General features: G+C 42.1%; 1 protein-coding gene across 1 annotated transcript in view; it reads left to right on the top strand.

The window, feature by feature from the left end:
* Nucleotides 1-8305: 8305 nt before the first annotated feature.
* LPCAT2 (lysophosphatidylcholine acyltransferase 2) overlaps nucleotides 8306-18439 on the top strand; it is a 29034-nt gene continuing 18900 nt past the window's right edge. The window contains exons 1-4 of the mRNA XM_050311352.1: nucleotides 8306-8465; nucleotides 13587-13726; nucleotides 14690-14907; nucleotides 16173-16285. Of these exons, the coding sequence (XP_050167309.1) occupies nucleotides 8346-8465; nucleotides 13587-13726; nucleotides 14690-14907; nucleotides 16173-16285 (591 nt within the window). The 5' untranslated portion in view covers nucleotides 8306-8345. The remainder of the gene's footprint in view (nucleotides 8466-13586; nucleotides 13727-14689; nucleotides 14908-16172; nucleotides 16286-18439) is intronic.

Raw genomic sequence — 18439 nt, 5'->3', positions numbered from 1 at the left:
CCTGTTTCCTAGCACCCACTCCTTTTCTGCAAGACTGTCATTGTTTCCACCCTTCCTGCCCTTTTCCTCCAGAAAAACATTTCTTTTAACCTGTACTCCCATGCTCACAATAGATCTCTGCTATGTACTCCATAGCAATATTCTAGGCTGGTCCCTATATCATATCAACCTTACCTGTGAGTATCTGTGCAGAAGAGACACTGCCATGACCTTCATGGGTCCTGAATGCCAGACAGTACAAACACTTGATCTCCATGTCCGCACTATCGGCAACAAACCTGTAGCATTTGAAAAGGCTGAGTGGCTCAGGGCAGATTATATCAGCTACAACTGAATTCACACACCTGAATGTTGTTGCTCTCCTTATAGTCTTACAAGCCACACCTGTTGCATTAACGGCATTAGGATCTTAGCAATGGAAAAGGCATCCAGAAACTGATTTGAGCAAATCAGACAGCTGTTAACACTACAGAATGGACAGTCTCTGATTGTGTCCAGACTTACATCACTGCATAGGCTAAAATGGACTTCATGGTTTGGTGCAACACACGCTGTGTCCTGGGCTTCCCACTGGTTTTGTTCAGTCAGTGATACCAGTGAATCTTCACCTTTCTACTGCTAAAGCAAGTTCTTGATCGTTTTCTTTCCTACCCATTGCAAGAAGCCCATAAACTTAAAAAAAAAATTATCTGAAGTTGGAGAACATCTTCCTACAGTTGCTAGATAAAAAAGTCTTATTGCATGCCTTCCACTCTGAAGTGAGTCACAGTTACTGAGTCGGTTGGAAATGTTTCACTTGCTCTTGCTTGTTCATTCTCAACTCCTCTTTATTTCTTGAAAATATATAAAAAGAATTGGCCCATCTGCATACTTACTCTCCCTTTTAAGTGGTGTACTTAAAACTTAAAATAATATGACAAAAATATGACTCACGTATCTTTCTGACATGTGGATGGAGTTCCACATAGTTGTGGTAAGAGGAGTTTGTTTTCCTTAGCTGGAAACACATGAGTTATGCATTACTGAGAAGCATATCATATTTACAATTGAATGTGCCCTGCTAAGACTTTCATACCCTCAGATGCACAGCAGAGCTGGGGTTGCATCTGCCAAGTCAGTTAGGAGACATTAATGAAGCGCACAGAACTCTGCTGCTGTCCGGGGGAAAGCTGATAGGAAACCAACAGACACAGTCCCACGGCTTAGTTATATAATTTTGGTCTTTACTAAAACAGCCAAAATGACTGACTGCACTGAGAGAACCTCTGTGAAGGAGCCTGTGTTTAAAGTTAGCTCCCAGCTTGGGAAATAATGACTGTGGCAAGACACCCATTAAAACACTGGCTTTGGAGTTGAGAAAAAACAGTGACGAGGCCATTTACCTCGCCTGGTGATTAGGAAAAGAATTGGGCAGACTCTTAATTTCATTTAAACAAAATAAAGTGGTTTTTTCCCAAAACTCCAATCTGCATCTCTTCCAAGCTCCGCCTGTTGCCCAGTGACGCTCCTGTTTGCATTACAGCTGCCAGCAGCACAGAGGGACTGGTGCTACCCACGGTCAAGGACAATGCTGCCCTCGCACCGGTGCAGCCCCTGCAGACACCAGCGGTGAGGAGGAGGTGGAGGTGAATTGTGAAGGCTGTTGCAGGCAAGATAATATCAAAATAAATAAGCTATTGGTAGCCCTGCTTTCCAACAGCTCCCCCGTGCCGCAGGCTTGAGGTAATCAGTGACTGGGCAAAGGGCCAGGCAAGACTGAGTCGCTGCAACCAAAGACAGCTGAAGCTGCTGAAAGACAATATAAAGGTGTTTTTGTCTCAGCTAGCTGAGACAGCCCCAGAACTCCACTCAGATTGCAGAAGGAACCTCAAGAGTCATGGACTTGTCTTATTATTTAAAGGATATGTTGAAAGTTACATCATTTGAGGCTCTCAAACTCAGCTGGACACTGTATTACACCTCGACCAAATGCCTTAGTGCGTTGCTAGACGTTTTCAGCTTTTATTTATTTTTCATATTACAACACAGAGTGAAAACATTCTTCAGAGCTCACACTATACTGTAAATTATTAAGAATTTGTTCTAATACTGACAGCTTAAAAATTGCATGGGCTGGGTCATGGAACTTTAGAGCTGGAAGAACTCCAGCTCCTTCAAACACAGGAGCTGGAATTAATTCAGATAACATCAACAGAGACAAAAATAATTTAGTACAGTGAACCAGTTTTTTTAATTTTTCCCCCTTATTTCTTATTCCATGCAAAACTCTAGAGACTATTCTCATACACAATGTAAAACAGAAACTATTTAAGTGAGACAATGGATGTGAAAGTGAATAAATCTAAATATTGAAAATATAATAGCATACTAATAAACTACAAAATTGTCTACACGTATAGAGAAATTACAGTGCTAGTGGCAGCTTTCCATATTGATATTATCACCATAAAAGGCTTGTACTGAGGTGAAATAACATTGTACTTCAAGGGGAGGTTCAAGAGAAAAGAGACTTTAATTCAAGCAAAGGATTAAAGTTAAGAAATAGAAGATTCTGATTTTCAAAGAAAGTTTCACTATGAGGAAGAAATGAACATACTCAACAACCTTTAGGCTATGGAAAATTCTCCTGAATGGTATGTTGAAAATCATTTTTTTTTCAATTCACTTGACATTCATCTGAATTTAATAACTGTTTGTGTCCCATGAAAAAAACACTTGCACTTTTAGTGTGTGTGTGGGAGAGGTGGATATTACAAATAACTTTTCCATAAGTAGTTTCTACTGACAGGAGGATTTACAGTGGGATGAAATGAACAGAGCATAGCCTAAACTTCCCATAAACCAAAACAAAAGGTATCACGATATTCTCTCTAATAAGAGATCAGTATACACATATATACACATCAGTTTTCTGACAGAGAGCTGCTCTTTATGACATTTTGCAGTGAGGTACTGATCACTTAATAGAAGCTGGATAAAGAATGACTGGGGATTTATCGCCCTCTTGTGAATAGAGAAAAAGTTGCAACCTTTACAAAAATTAAAGTGGCAATTGTTGCTGCTACTAAGGAATCCCGTAGTAAAATCACATCTGTACAATTAATAAACAGAAATTCAGACAACAAAAGGTAAGACCACTGATTACTGCAACAATCTATAATAATTTAATCAGAAATGGATAAATTGCAAAACAAAAAATAATTCAAATTAAAATCAGACTAAGCAAGATATTTTTGCCATTTAAGCAGGAAAATAGCAATCGAAATTCCACAAAACAACTGCCTAAAGCACTGATGTCAGACGGCACAGATTAGCTCAAAAGTCTGCTAACCCTCCCTGAGTGCAACCCCAAAATATCCTTCAATTTCAAAGTGAGCAGGAGGATGAAAACATCTTCTTTTGCCATGTAGAATGTACAGCCTTTCAGCTGCAATAAATAATTGTGAGTCTTGTCCAAATTTTTTGGTGAAGGTCGCAATCAGGAGCAGGTGTGTCTTGGTCCAGCAGCTCCAGAAGAAAACAGGCTAACTTTTCACTGGGAAGCCATTAGACCTCTACTGAGATATTTTTAAGATCTTCCTCTTTGTGGCACTTCTTTCTTCCCTTCTGCTCTGCACCCACTCAGGGTGTTGTTGCTCCTTCCCTTCTCCTTCTCTGTCTACTGTTTCCTTTTCCAAGAGACCACTGAAATCATGGCAAAAGCCATAAAATGCTCAGACAAAGCCCTGCCCCTCCTGCCATCTGACAAAACTCCAAAGTTGAGGGAAAGCGAGGGTAAGTACCAGCTGCTGGAAAACAGGGTTTCCATTTCACACCTTGCCCTAAGTCTGGGCAGCTACATCATCCTTTCCCTCTGCTTTGCCCTTCTTCATGCACCCTTTAACCAACTAAATGATCTAAAGGGAACCAACCCTTCCAACCTCAATAACTCAACTATTGGACACTCCCACACACTTCTCTATGTTCCCTCATCAGACAGAGTGCCCGGAATCCCCCACCAGCTTCCTCTCAGGCTCAGCCTGTGACAGAACCATAGGCTTTCCCAGGCAGGCACAGGTCCTTCCTGGGTGCATCCACAGAATATTCACTGTGTTAACACAAATTCATTCTGTTCTTCTGTCACCACATCTAATAAAAAGGTGGCTCTCTCCTGTACATCCACAACACAGAAACCTTACCAAAACTCTCTCCTGAGACTGTTATCAAGACATAGTATCAAGAAGCCAAGTGCCATTTAATCATGAGTAACAGAGGACTCCCACACTGAGAAGCAAGAATAGCACTCTTGGAGGAATCCAAGAGCTTCTGTCTTGGATGTGCTGCCTTCCCTAATTTATAATGAATAAAGCATAAATCCTGCCCAAATGAAGGCATCACTGAGTCCTTCTAGCACAACATAATAACCATTTCCCTGAAAAGCTATGTATTAATACCACTTAGCATAATAAATATTTAAAATTATACTGCAGTAAAGAACACAAATTTACCTATGTCTTTCCTGTTCTTAGTAGTGACTCTTAATAAACACAGCTTTATAGCTTCTATATTTAAATGCAATTAGTTCCATACATTTCCAGCTTAACAAGAAATAATACATATTCATTTCTGCTCATTAACAGTCAGTATATAACTCTTAGCTAATGAACATTCAGTTATGTTCTCTGAATACATTGTGGGATAAATTCTCTTTTTGTTGCTCATATCAGTTCAATTCAGTTGCTGCTAATTAAAATCCTTTTGCCTCATGTAGACAAACCTGGATTTTTTTGAGTCCCTGGAGACTTTTTTAAGAGTTCTGTTTTATCTTTATGTACAGTCAGCTCCCTAATTAATGCTTTAAATAGGGTAAACTTTACTGAGGCTCCTGGGTTCAGTTCAAAGGAAAAAAGAAAACAACGGTTAATTTTATATCTCATTCTCACACAAATCACTGGAGTCCCTCTTTTTCTTGTAAATCTACTTTTTTCTTTTGTTTTCAAGTGAATTCAATAATCAGGGAAAGTGCCAGTTTGAGAGCACTGGGAGTTGGAGATCCCCCATCATCAGTCAGGAGCTTTCAGAGGAGCAGAAGAGAAATTCTTGTCAAGTCGTCTAGTTCTGCAGCCAGCTCAGGTGAGGAAGGAGGATTCTCCAAGGGGACATACCCAGCGGACTCCCTGAGATAATCTACCTTTATTTTCACTCAGCATCAGCAAGAGCCAATGCTATTTTTTCAAGAGTTGTTAACAGAGCTGGCTCAGCAATCTATCTGCCTGTCTAGGACCAAAAATTTAACCAAGTCCCACTTACTCCACTGAGACAAACAAACACCATGCAAGCCAAGCACTTACTGAAGTGCCTCCCTTTGCAGAGGTCATTATCAGGTATGATTTGCTAAATGAAGTGATTAGGATCTTGCCTCTGATTTTACTTGCCTTATGTCCATTAAGCAGTGCCCAGGGAAATGAATAAAGCAGAAGAAGCTTCGGGGAACTCTCAGCATGAGGTTTCCTTCTTTGGTGCAGCATTCTAGGACTACTTGACATGCACCTATGGGCTGGGATGCTTAACAGCCTGGGGACAGCAACTTCTCTCTGTTAAAACCAGCTAGAAACAACTCTCAAATTGAAAACTTACCAGGCAAATAATGTGAACCTTATGTGTAACAACATAAGGGACATAACACTAACACAGGAAGTCTAATATTTAGGGAACAAGGGAAAGAGACAGAGAAAGGAATGCCTGTAAGAGAAAACATTTAGGAATACCCAAGAGAAATGTCAGATTTAGAGGTGTTTCAGTTCTATTCAACATTAAATGAAAACTCCAAGTTACACGTATCTCTGCAGCTGCCTCAGTAGAAAAGCAGCGCTGCCCTACCTGCTGCGTGCAGCAGCACTACACGGCTGTGCCAGGAGATGGCGGATTTTTGTCAGACGCCAGCAGGGAGCAAGTCAAACACAAGCAGGTTTGCAATTTCTGCATCAAAAATGCCTTTGTGTGCATGTTTTATAAAGGTAAAAAAAAAAAACCACAAAAAAAACCCAGCCCTAATCAGAAAAAACTAAAGAGGTAAGTGTTAAAACGGGCAACTTCTTTTAGCTTCTCATTCAGATGCAGAATTACTGATGGAAGAGTTAAAAAAAGTTTGCAAAGATTTCGTATTCTGCAGTATATGATTTTGCCTACCCAGCATTTTACAGAATTGATATCTACTGGAATTACTTGGAAATTACTGTAAACATTAAAATCATTATGATAAGAAGATAATTTAGAGTATATTTTTACAAAACACAGGAAGACAGTAAAGTGTCCCAAAGGCAGTTATGATGAGGCAAAGGTCTTAGTCTGTTTTAAATTGTATACATATCATTTATGTTAAAAACTATAAGGCTGTGCCTGTCTGTAAGAGAGAATAATCCCTGTCTTATACCATGGAAATGTGTACTGGATTTTCATGTATTACTAATATGATTCACTTGGACTGGATGCAGAAGCTACACCTCCTCCAGGGCCACTTTTCTACAGTTTCTAGGCAGAATCAAGGGTAGAGGGTAAGCTTTTCAAGGAAAGCATACATTGTCCCTGTGACCTGCAGAAGTAAATCTGTAGCTTCAAGCTAGAAAAATGATGAGTAGCAAGCTAATGCTACTATTCCCTCAATGCCCATCCTTAGCACCACATGCACCTTCTTGTGAAAAAAAGATTACAGATATCAGCTTTGCAAAAGCTTGATGGTGTTTTGTGTTAGTGGTTCATTGATCAAGGTTCATTTTACCATAGATTCACAGACTGAAAAGGAATTACTATTCAAAAGAGGTGCTGACATCAATTTAGCCAAAGCATCCTATACAATCGCACCTTGTCACCTCTTCTGAGCATTAAAGCTTAATTTTTGCACTGTGCTTGTATTTTGGCAGCTGTGATGTTAAGCCTTTTTAATGGTGCTGTGGCTAATCAGCCTTAGAAGAGTAAAAAGTTTATAATCAATATTATTGTTTTTACAAATGTACAAGTCACCAGAAGCATAAATCTGCCTAGGAAAAGCATCATGTCTGCAAAGCCAGTTCTAGAGCTCAGATTACTATTGCTGTTCAGTGAGGACAAGTGCAGTGGTTTTTAGAACTCTGCATTGTAAATGACAAGTAATTGTTCAGTGTTATCATGTATCACAGTGTGAGTCAGAGGATCAGGCTAGTGACCAAAAAGCAGACACTATTATATAGTGATATAAAACCATAATTTGTTAGAAAGAAATTAATCCTTCCTGCCCACTCAGTTGCATTGGTCAGCCCTCCTAGCAGTAGTATTTCCAGTTTGGGTACTTCAAGAAAGATGTGGACTCATTGGAAAAAAAAAAGCCAGAGGAAAGCTTTGAGAATGCTCAGATATCTAGAAACTGGGAGAGAAAACGTGAAAACATTAGTCTACTGAAAGCTTAAGAGAATCAAAACACTACACAAGTGAGCAAAAACTAGAATCAAAGAGGAAAGGGAACAGATCTCGTGTCCATTGAGGATAGGTATCATCTGCGATGAGATTCTCAGACACAAAGTCATTTCAAGGCACTGCCAGTGAAGTGCTGGAATGGATCAGCTAAGGAAGTCACGGGGTTTTAAAAAGAGCTTGTACAACCATCCATCAAGAGTGATGGAAGTAGAATTGATCTTTCTCCTTTGGAGCTCCCCCTAGCCTTACTCCCTGTGACGATTGTGCTGATCTGGTTCGCACACAGCTCTCGGGTTTTAGAGAGGACAGCGCTGGTTGGAAGGACAGGGAAGCCAGCCAAGGGAAATCCTACACTCACCAAGCTTCCATTACAGGCGAGGCTTCAGTTACCCCAAATACACCATCACATACAACCCGCAGTCGCAAAAACACAAACAACAATTTTATCGCGATTAAGTTTTATTAACGCGCTGACGACGCGCCTCGGCGGGAGCAGGCGCGTCAAGGCGGGACACCGAACCGCGGGGCGTTTACGATTATTTTTTTTTTCCTACAGCGGTATGAGTAGTCCGAGCCTGTTCCGTAAACATAGCCAGGCTGGGAAATGACTTTTGGGTGTTTACGAACATCCCCCGGGGGATATCGCACCACACACCGGGCTCGGCCGGGGCAGCGGGGCAGGCGGGCAGAGACGACCGGGCAGCCCCGCCCGGCTCCGCGGGTGTCCCGCAGCCCCGCGGAGCGGTCGGGCCCGGCCGCTCCGCGGGGCTGCGGGACACCCGCGGGGCCGGGCGGGGCTGCTGTCCCTTCCCCTCCGCCCTCCCTCACCTGCCCGAGGCGGAGCCCTCACGGCCGGTGGGCAGGGCCGGCCCCCGGGGCGCCGCCGCTGCCGGCGGCTCCTGCGCAGCCGCCCGGGGATGGCGGCGGAGATGGCGCCGCGGGTGCTGCCGCTGCCCAGGCAGCAGAGCTTCGGCCCGCCCACCGTCCCCAACCCTTTCGTGCACCCGGGGCGCCTCGGCGCCGGAGACAAGCTGCGGGTAAGGAAGGCTGGCAGCGCGGGTGGGCAGGAAGGGATGCCCGGGGGCGGGTGGGATGCGCATCCGAGCGAACGGAGCGGGCACGGTACCCTGGCCGTGCTGTCACCCCTTGGCAGTGCTGTCACCCCCGGCAGTGCTGTCCGGGCGCGGCTCTAAAACCAGCGGTTCCGACCCAACGCGGGGCTGTCCCCGGTGCAGGGTGGAGGTCGCGACCCCCGATCCCGGAGGGGAGGGCGGTGATCCCGGCGCTGTTGCACATCCCCAGCTCCTGGCTTGGCCGCGGGCAGGCGTCGGCTTCAAGAATGCTTCCTTCTCCCCTGTCGTTTGCTTCCTGGTCTAGCCTAGAGAGCACACACGCACGGCGGAGTTTTGTAAGCGGTCAAAGATGCGAAAGGCGATCGGTGTTAAAAAAAAAAAAAAAAAAATCACTGTTTTTTTGAAATTAAGTCCTTCAAGCCGTCGCTCTCCAGAGTCCGCAAACTGCATGCTTGCTTGACACACACACACACACGCACACAGAGGCTAGTTGACTTAAAACTTTTGACGCAAGATTTACGACAGTCATTGCCAATAAGACATAATTCCTAGAGAAAACAGGAGTCCTCTTTCAGGAACGAAATACTATCAGTCCATCATATCAGGTGCTTCAGCTCTAGAATGAAGATGGTAACTTGTCTCTGATATGAGAAGCTAAAATAGGAAGTCACTTTTTCCACCCGTTCTGTTTCAGATGCTTAACTTGCTGATTTGAGGTTGGGAAGGTTGGTTCCATGTAGCAAGGTGTACAACGAAAAAAGGTCTCCAAATTCCACTGGGTTACTGACTGGCGTCAGTGGGTGAATTGAATTAGGCTTCTGAGCTGAGTGCTGTCCCAGTATGGCTTGTGTACAAGCACACACAAGACTTATAGGGTACTTGTACGATTAAGAAAGCATAAAGTATTTCTGGGCTTTAATTTTTAAAAACGGCTTCTAAAAATTAGCTGATGAACCAAACATGAACTGACATATCAGTGAGGACAATGAGGACATCACTGTGTAAGTGAAATTACAGCATTTTCTGCTGATGCTTATAAATATCTGAGGCTGATGTACAACTAAATATTTTATGTTTCATATAGCTCTTCAAGTTATAAACAATGTTTGCCCTGAAGGTAACTGGGTGGAGGAAATGTGAGAAACCTGGAAAGCAATTTCAAGTCCTTTTATCCCCTATGTTTTACTAGCAGCCTGGAACACACTTCAAGTGCATCTGAATCAGTAGCTTTAGGCATGAACCCTGAGGTAAGGAAACCAGTTTCTTAATGAGGTTCCAGACATGGACAGCTTTCCATGCTGCCTGTTCTTTCTAGAGGATGCACAGACTACTTTCAAAAGCTTGCATTTTTAAGCTACAGTTACCGTTTTAGCTATAATAAGTATATTCTACTTTTCTCCTTCAGGAGGTAGGGTTGAAAAATTTGATTATGTCTTAAAGCAAGATACATTCCATATGGAACTCTATAAGGAAGAGCACCCAGCTGGGTCAGGGCCTGGTGCTCGTGAGCTTCGGAGCAAAACTGTAGTAGTCACAGAATTGCAAAGCAGAAAATCACAAGACAAAGAACCTTCTCGTGTTGTGGGTCCCTCCCTTCTCTTCTTTCCCCCCTTGTAGTCATAAAGATTGGGATGCTTCCTACTGGCTGCTTTGTCCTGTCTGCTGCTCTCTTGCCCAGCAGTGTCAGTGGGACCAGCTGGGAATCAGGGCATCAGAGTATTACTGTAAACTCCAAAAAAGGGAAGTGTCCCTTCTCTTTCCATTTATGTCAAGTGTACTGTTTCTCCATTCTTGCATGTTAAAGGATAGTTTTGTTATATCCTCCCTATTCTATTCCTTTAACATATACCGATGAAAATAAACCATTTCAAAACCTTCTATGGGAGCCCAAAACAGGATTTCCCTATGTTGGTGAACTCCTTCAGTGTAAAGGGTGTTGTGTGGCTGAGGAACAGTGCTTGAAAGTGAGACAGGCCTGCTGTTTGCCTTTCATTCAGCTTCAAATACAAGAACAGACTGTAGCCAGACTGAAAAGTGGAGTGAGAAGATTTTACAATTTCTTGCCAGTCCTTGTATTGCTGATAGTTTACCAACCAATGAGACTTCTGTCATTCTTTAGAATGTGCAAAGCAAGGATCAGTTTTGCTGTGCTAAACATCTACATGTGCCAAACAAGGTCTTAAAACAGTTGTTCGAAGGCTTCTGGTTTCCATCCTCTGACTGAAGTTGGCTGCAATTCATCATTGAGATTTTTTACCGGTTTTTAATTTTAGTTCTGTTCCTCCTGATTGTTCACATGCTGTCCTGACTTCTGAACTGCAACTGCAAAGCCCAGATTCTAGTTTAGTCATTACTGGACTCTGCTTTATTCTGAAGAGATGCTCAGTGGATTTCTGCAACTATGTAATGTCACAGCCAGCATGCTAAAAGCAGTATTTTTAACCCCATGCTTGGAAGCAAGCAGCTGGACTGCCTGAGAGCTGTGACATCCTCTGGGCACTCATAGAAGACCCTGTCTAGCTCTCCATGTGCTGCTGTGGGGGACTGTCCATATGACCACAGATGTCAGAGGAGTTCAGTTGGAGCTGGGCTTTGTTCTGGTCCCCAGCCTGCTCTGCTGCTGCTTCCTAGACACTTGACAGCAGCTGAATTTCAAACTGAATTCCGTGGCTTTCTGGTAGACCTGCTTTTCCCCTTCCCGGCTTCCTGCCATCAGTATAATCCCGTGTATTGATCAAGGGTCAGTCAGCTGTGGGACTGGGACCTGGACTGCCAGGACTGTCTGCAAGAATTGCAGTGACAGGATAGGCAGTTACTGCAGACACAGTAAGCAGAAAGTACACAGGTGATTCAATATGCAGGAAAAGGTTCTTTGAATGACTCAGAATTATTCTGTCTTTGTGATTACTGTACACAGAAACTGGGGTGGCTCTGATCCTACTTAGTAGTTAATAAACTTTGTATTTTCTTTTGTATATTTTTCTCCTATACTTTCTCTTTTCTAGTTTACCTTGACCTTTCTCTTTTCTATCCTTTTCTTACCCTAGTCTGTAGCTGATGAAGCAGAAACCAACTCTGCCTCATTACACAGTGACCTAGAAAGCCAATAGCTTGCATCAGCAAATCAGTACCACCTGTGCATCTGCCTAAAATAGATTAATGAATTTATCAAAGTTTTGAGGAAGCAATTGTTTTCCTTTTGCTATTGCATGCTTTATTTTTCACTGTAGTTCAATGCATATATATTCTTTTTACCCTAAAGAAAAAAATTACTTTAATTCAAAACACACAGAATTATGCTTATGCTGCCCATTTTGATAACTGAATGCAGCTGAAATGTATGAACTGGGATATATCACAGTACGGGAAGATGCATATAGAGAAAAAAAGACACATCTAATTTTGGGAGGCAAGCAAGAAGTCTTGGTTGGTTTAACTCCCTACCTGACTTTTTTAGATTCACCACAACTGGCACCAGAGCAAGTGGGAGCAATAGATCTCCAGGGCCAATCTGTTATGCCCAGCTGTCAAATGCATTTTGTGATCCAGAGCAATCCTTTTGCTGTTGTCCATGAAGTTATGGTTAAAATTTCATAGCTAGTTATATACAACTGTTATAGATAAGAAAGAAATAATCGTACCTGAGTGTTCAGATTTCTCTTGGAAACAAGAGGCTTATTTTCCAAATATACTACAAACACTTGTTCCTTTTTAAAGAAAAGATGTAAATTAAAACCCAGTGTGCTGCTTATTAATCACAGCTCTAGGAAGTGGCAAACTATTTTGTAAAACCGACTTGTTAAAAGCCTTGCTTTTTCTCTATAGTGAGAGGCCATTGTTGAAGAGCTGATTAGAAAGTCTGATTTTGAGAAAGGAACGCTGTTGTTCAGTTGTAGATTTTCTTAAAAAAATAGTAAAGCATAAAAAATAGTAAGCTCACAAGCAGAAGTTAAACTCTCATAATAACTCTCCTTCAGTAACTTCTCCCATACATCTGAACTGTCAGAGCTGTCAGTCTGTGACCAACAATGCACTCTCATGCAAGCTTTGAGGGGCTTTTAGAAGCATAGCCCAAATAAATTTAAAAAAACCCCATCACTATTACAGTTCTGCTTGGGTGTATTGTTTTGTGCATATGTTTGCACACGAGCTGGTCCTCGTCAGAGAGTGGGAGCTGAGCTGGATTAGGTGCCAAAGGGAGCTGAACCCTCTAGTAGTTTACCAGGAGTGCTCAGCTATGACTTGCATCCGATAACGCAGCTCTCCTGCCTCCCAGAGACCTGGGCTTGCTCAATCTGCACAGTGGTGTGTTGCACCATAAAGGCCAACCTTCGGGGTATAGTTTCTAACCTAATGTGCTGGGGTAAAACAATTGAGAATTTCTTCCTGCCCTGCCCTGTACCACAGCTGCCTGTGGTACTGCATGGTGCCAATACCCCTGTTTCCTGGAGCTGTGCACGAAAAAATGCAAGCTGAAAATTCCTCGGGGGTGGGGGGTGAGGATGATATTTGAGGATTATTTGCAACCAGGGCAGCTGAAAACTCCATTTTGCTTAAATGGAAATGATGTTGTGTTGTGTGTGCACAGCTCCCAGAAGCAGTAATGAGGATCACTTTTAGCAATACTGTGACTCAACACAAGATTTGTCATTTGAAAGGGCAAGAGTACAATTTAGTCATCTTAACAATCCCACTTGGCTTCTAGACAGGCAGCTAGTGACAGAAGGCTGTGGAGTGGAGATATGTGTCAGCTGGGCAGGCTCGTCTGAGCTGGTTGCATGCTGCAGACTGAGACCAAATATAAACCAGAGCCAGCAAACTTTGTTTACCCTTTGTGTCTAACAACATCCGAGCCAAAAACCTAAATATTCAGATATTCTAGTTCTACCTGAAATGGGAGCTCAAAAGTGAAAATGAAATACCAAGAATAACGTCCCATAAGAACCTTTAATCTTTAATACTTTCCTTACTAAATGACATAGCAATAATGTTAGTATTTTAAAATCCTTATAAAGTAACTACCCAGATAATAGTGTCATTGCTGTTGATACCATTTCTTAAGACTTTTCCCCTCTGTTTTTCCAGAGTGTTCTGCAGGGGATTATTTTGCTACCCCTCCGTGCCACATGCCTCACATTAATTTTACTGCTAGCCTGGCTGTTTGCATCAATTGCAACTTTCTGTCAGCATGGAAGAGGATCTGTGCCACTGAAAGGATGGAGAAGGTAAAAAGTCTAAAGCATTCTTCCCTCTTACTCCTTCTTTTGATTAAAGAGGATTCCTCAATGACATCTCAGTTTTACCCATTTAGATGAAGCAGCTTTTTAATGAGTTTATTTTACATCAGTGGAGCTTTTTAAATAGGTAGATTTTCAGTTGTCTTGAGGCTAAAAAGAAATTTGTATACAAGTCTTTATAGACTGTAAGCCAGAACTTATTTTACTAATAATACTAATAGAAACATTTGAGAAAAGAAACTTATTAGGAAAAGTATTTGGTAACATTATTTAGGCTGAGTTTCTGTGTGGACTTTGTAATTTCTGCTATGCAATGATTCTATGACAAAATTAGCTTTGACAGTTCCTCTGCTAGCTGCATTGCCCTTGAAGTGGTGCTTTACAGCTGCTTCTGTGGGTTCTGGGTTTCAGTCACTCAGTTTATGACCTCAGAGTAATGAAGTTCTCTTTTAGCTGCAGTGCATTGTGGCTGCAGGAGGAGGAGGAGACACAGGAAATTAATTCTTACAAGTCCAAGAGATTACAGAGAGTCCCGTGAAAGGAGCATGTCCCTTATGGTGGGAACATGTTCCAGTAAGGGAACACTGTCATTTAATCTTACGTGTTTAAAATGACTGGTAAAAGAACAGTATCAGTTACCTAAGTTCTTACAAAAAACCCCACTGAATCTGCTAATTACTCCCCTCACAGTAGTCTTATGCTGCAATGATATAAAGTATGGCAGGAGAAACAGTGTCCCTGGGAGGAGGGTTTCACAAGGGGCTGCCCATTGCCTTACGTTTCATCAGGAAAAGGTGATGTTCCCCTCCCTACTTCCCCTTCAGCCCTGCTGCCCTGTGACAGGCCCCAGTGCTGGTTAGAACTAGGAAATCTGTTATGGGCTTTTCTTTTCAAGCACAAAAAAAATACTGACTGTAAGATGGATGATATTTCTGTGTTTCTGTTTCCAAGGAGGATGATCCGGACAACCCTCTCAGGCCTAACTCGAACTGCGTTCTTCGTAATGGGTTTCCAGGTTAAAGTAAAAGGGAAAGTAGCGAGCCTCTCAGAAGCCCCAATCATTGTTGCAGCTCCTCATTCAAGCTTTTTTGATGCCATTGTTTGTGCCCTAACTGGAATGCCATCCATAGTGTCTAGAGCAGAGAACCTCTCCACTCCAATATTTGGCAGTAAGTATTTATGAGAGAACAAAACAAAAAGGTTACGAGTCAGCAACTTGACACCAGGCCAAAAATTCTATCTCTGAAAGTGATTTAGGGGCAGACTTGAAAGTCCTTAGGTTCCAAAGATACTGACAAATTATTTCCCGTGAAATTCCTGTGACGTTATCTTTCTGAATTGGTAAATATGTCTAAAAGTATGCTCTTTCTTTTCAGATGTGAAATATAATATCTCTTGAAACTTTGCTTTATACTGAAAGCATGTTTTGCAACTCCTCAAGCTAGAAGCTGTCTCTTTAGTTCTCCCAGTAGGTAGCTCAAGAAATGTTTGACTGCTGTCTTTTAACAGTGTGGCCCATAAATGTAGAACACAGATTGGTGAAGGTTATTTCAAAATAGACCCAAACGGCAGCAGTCTGGAAAATACCATATTTATAAGTTTAAACTTGCAGGCACTGTTATGGATTTTTTTAATGGGAGCAAGACCAGGAAGGAATAAAAGAGGACTTACTCAAAAAGGAAATGCAGAGAATGGAAAAGATCAGATGACTCATGCTTCTACTATTTTCTCCTCCTTTTGGCACAAAAAGAATCCCTGTTTGCATTATTACTGGAATCAGCTGTAGACTTCCTGCTGGCTATACAGTAACCCAGAACTAAACTCAGCAGGCAACATAGCAAAGTGTCTTAGTAAAAAATAAACTAACAGATAAAATATGAATTTTAGCTTAAAAGCACAGGACTGGGACATAGAAAATAATTCTTTACCAGGTCTCATCACATTTTAGTAGGTCCACACATTATGATGCAGACTTCTGATTAAATGAGGGGGTTTTTTTTCTGTAATTAACATAGAATTTTTGCATGCTATGTAACTGAAAAGGAAAGGCTCAAACTACTTGTTGGGTGCAGTCTGCATGAGTTAGGCCTGAGTGAGGCCCATGAGTAGAGTCCAGTTGGGTCCCTCTCTTAGAGTTGTGGGGACATGCTCAGTGAAAAATAACAGCAATATTATTAGAATGTGTTTGGGTGAATTTCACATGTTTATAATTACTGTAAAGCTCCTCCTCTGGCAGTGTAGCTATGTCTTTTGTGTCTTACTTCCTATTTTGCAGAATAAGGAGAATAATAATACTCTTATCAATTTAGTCTAGAAGTTGTTTATGTGGAGTCTGTCTCCTAGTGTAAGAGAAGGTTTTTGCTGCAAGGAAGCCTTGAACCCATGTTTTTTCTCAGCACTAGTATAAGACAAATATTTTTTATCTCTTTCACAGCAATTTTGAGTTCCCTTCAGCCTGTAGCAGTCTATCGTCAGGACCCTGATTCCCGGAAGAACACGGTCGCTGAGATAACTAAACGGGCATTATCCAGGGGCCAGTGGCCACAGGTAATAAATACACAGCAGGTGATTTGCCTTGGTGTAGGTGAGTCAGTATTCTGAAGGTAGCTCATGGGTGAGAAGCTAGGTTGGAAAGCTGTGCTCACAGCAGTCAGGGTTGGTGAGATGGGTAACCCAGACTGTCCAGCACAGACAGCTCAAAACAGCAATTTCTCACATAAAAAATAGCTGAGGTGGAGCTCAGTTTGCTCTTTAGGTTAATAATGCTCTAAACCCAAGATTTTTAGACTGGTCAGAATTGTGGAAAGCTTGTAACATGGAAGTAAAAGGTACTGCTTCTGCACAGTGATCATTCCTCAACAGCAAGGAATGATGTTGCATTTCCAGGTCTTGGATGGCTTTCCATCCTGAAGAGCTAATGGGTAAGAGGCTGCTCAGGAGGGACAAAAGTGTTCATGAAGCAACTCTGCTGCTTTTACAACAGGCAGAGGGCTGGGATGGAAATCCACACCTTTGCAAGAAGAAAGACTGGGAGCACTTGTGAACCTCCTGATATCTCATTTGGCAGTGCCTTTCTGCTTTCTTCTACTATTTTTACTCTGGTCTCTTATTACCTTCAGATACTACAAATACACTGTCATGCCAAGCTACTGAACAAATACAGTCATTGATACAAGACCTTTCTCCAAAAATATCCTCTGCATATTTGTGTATGAAGTCATGCTCTGTGTTTTGAATTAGTTCTTGATTTCTTGAGGGTTAATTTCCGTAAAATAAAAACTGAAAGTGACTGGTTTAGTAGCTAAAGTCACAAGGTGCCTTTAGTCATAGCTGGATACCTCCTAAATGACTAAGCAAGAAATGTTAACTTCCCCTTCACTGTTGTTCCAATGAATGGCTTTTGAAGAAAAGTAAAAGATGCAAGTGAAAATAATAGACTTCAGTAGCAGGTATCTCTGTGAACGCTAGACTGCTGTCTACTGCTCTAATTTCTGAACAGTCTCCAGAAACAGAGAGCATTCAAGTAGGGAAGACCAACACTTGCCAGTTTTTTTTTTTGTAATGGCATTATTTAGACATTTCATAAACACCTTACAAAAAGCTTTTCAGCATTTAGGCTACTTTAATTTGACTCATAAATGCATTTTTCTAAGCTGCTGTGAATACTGTTAGAGCCTCCATTACCTTTTTCAATTTGTCAGTTATACAGCAGATTTTAAATATTCACATGTCAAACCTAGGAAGACTTTTTTTTTTAAATATTGTGCTTACAAACTACACTGAGGCTTAGGATTTGCTAAACTGTTATGGATGAATACCCTGGTAGACCTAATCTCTGCTGAAAGCAGCATGGGGAGGAAAGGGAAATGGACTCTACACCAGTGCTGCACTTGGGATAAAACCTATGTATATATTATGGCATAAATAGTCCATGAGTCAGGTAATCTGGAAATCTCCAAAACAGTCAGCAGTAGATTTGAGGGTGTCACTGGGTGATTCCTAGTCCTGTGCCCTGGCCACACCTTCCTCCTATTCTTTTCTTTTTCTTGAGAAACTTGACCACAAGATGATGTCTGTCATCATCTTCAGAGTGCCTGGGCTGCATTCTCTCAGCATGACAGAAAAGAGCAGCTGGATTCCCTCTTCCCTCCTCTTAAAACCCAAACACAGAAAGCTAGGCAGCCCTATGAAGAGCATGAGGTTCTGATTAGTGCTTCTCCAACCCTGTACCAAAACAAAGAGGAAGGAGGTAACAATTACTTACTCTTTTGTCAGTAACTAACCTGTTTTCTGGGGATTAGGACATAGGCTAAGCAGAATCATACCCATGTTTGTGCCCATAGCCCCAGTGAACAATTTCTGATTACAGAATGTGTAGAGGACTAACTGAAAATTGGTGTGTGCAGCTGCCTCTGTCACACCTTAGAACAGTCTGTGTCTCTTGGGTGTGACCTACTGAGGCCCTTTCACATCTAGCCTCGACCTGTTCGTTTGGACTGAAGTGGTAGCACGCCTTGAACACTCTCAATCCAGACCAGTTTTTGTGCTGAGGTGTTTTTGCAGTGCTGCTCATGATCCTGTAGTGATATGAGAAATACAAAGCTTTCTCGTATTCCACGGGGGACAGGGTTCAGTGTGGCACACTGCAGCTCACAGTGCACCTAGTGTAGTATCTCAGACACTAATTCAGAAACCATCTGG

This window comes from Myiozetetes cayanensis, unplaced genomic scaffold (assembly GCF_022539395.1).
Source record: "Myiozetetes cayanensis isolate MyiCay16 unplaced genomic scaffold, myiCay2020 scf16, whole genome shotgun sequence".
Classification (NCBI taxonomy): domain Eukaryota; kingdom Metazoa; phylum Chordata; class Aves; order Passeriformes; family Tyrannidae; genus Myiozetetes; species Myiozetetes cayanensis.
Note: the sequence above shows the minus strand (reverse complement) of the source record. Positions and strands in the feature narration are given on the sequence as shown.